General features: G+C 34.5%; 1 protein-coding gene across 1 annotated transcript; it reads right to left on the bottom strand.

Moving 5' to 3' along the window:
• Positions 1-5: 5 nt before the first annotated feature.
• On the bottom strand, positions 6-1090 carry LOC111717746 (40S ribosomal protein S5; the record flags this gene model as incomplete). Its single annotated transcript, XM_023493219.1, has 3 exons — positions 6-122; positions 463-542; positions 997-1090. Coding segments are annotated over 3 exons (291 nt in total), but the record flags the coding sequence as incomplete, so codon positions are not given.
• Positions 1091-1399: the final 309 nt, after the last annotated feature.

Raw genomic sequence — 1399 nt, 5'->3', positions numbered from 1 at the left:
TGTACCTGGTTAACCCTACGAAGAGGAGAAACATCAACAGCTTGTCTCCTGACTGTTCCCTGTCTACCAATACGGGTAGAATCCTCACGGGGTCCGGAGTTGATGATAGCATTAACAAGGATCTAAAATAAAAAACTTTACAATTGACACTTAATGCAATTTACATTTTTTACGTAAAACCAAAAAAAATCTAAATGTATTTATTCTGCTGCTGCTCCAATAAGGTTTCGTTTATAGTATGAACTAAAAAAATCTATTTGTAACACAATTCAAATTGGATAGAAAGGCGAGCGTAAAATATGCGATTAACAGCAAAGCTCCGAAGAAGGAGATTGGAAATTATGTATTATTATTTTGCAACAACAAGTTATGTTCGAAAGGGAAGATAGAGAAAAAGGTCCGTCTAAACACTTGTAGTATAACTTTACGAGCCTTGTATTAGAGCGCGCTTGAGTTCCATACCTGAAGAGGGTTTTCTCCGGTTAGGAGATGGATGATCTCAAAGCTGTGCTTGACAATCCTCACGGTCATAAGTTTCTTACCTAAACAAGAAAAATTATTATTAAAACTATAAACAGAACTAGTTTTAGAGCTAAGAAAAAAAGATTCGAACTTAAGGCTGATATGATTTTTAAAACATTCCGAGATTAAGCACTAGATAAGGTACAATAAGAATTGAAATGTAAATCCCTAAGCATTAACTACTAGACAAAATGAACAAATTTCTAATAACTCTCTCCTTAAAAATTCACTTAATTATGGTTTCTTGATTGATTAAAAACACCAATACATATCGAAGTAGAAACAATTGAAATAGGCGACATAGAGAAAATAAAACTTTATGCGTTAATCCTTTTCATGATTTAGAATTTAAGAAGCGTAACGTTTTCATCCGTCAAACCGCGCTGAAATTCATTAATGTGGGGGGATGAACTGTTAGTTCATAAACTAATGAAGGACACTGGGATTGAATAATTACGGCAGGGATCCTCTTACCGTTGTTCCTGCCGTGCATCATGAGGGAGTTGACCAGCCTCTCAACAATGGGGCACTGTGCCTTCCTAAACCTCTTAGCGGCGAACCTGATCAATAAGTAATATTAAACTGAAGTTGTTTATAACATCATGGTCGTAATCTTTTAATTAATTTAGAGATTTACATATTGATACTTGAAATTTAAAACGTTGCTTTAACCAAACTGTTCGAACAATAGTTAAAAAAATTAAAAGTGGCACGTAATAAGGGCCTGTCGAGAGTGCCTAATCAAATTCCTAAACTAGAAATAAACCTTGTACTATTATATTTAGTCGATAGTATCTAGGACGGTTAAAAGGTTTTACTCTGGGATCATATTATACAAAATATTGCAGGAATTACCTTTCACAGCAGGACAGTTAGC

Source organism: Eurytemora carolleeae, unplaced genomic scaffold (assembly GCF_000591075.1).
Source record: "Eurytemora carolleeae unplaced genomic scaffold, Eaff_2.0 scaffold3506, whole genome shotgun sequence".
NCBI classification, from domain to species: Eukaryota; Metazoa; Arthropoda; class Copepoda; order Calanoida; family Temoridae; genus Eurytemora; species Eurytemora carolleeae.
This window is presented reverse-complemented; position numbering and strand designations above follow the sequence as displayed.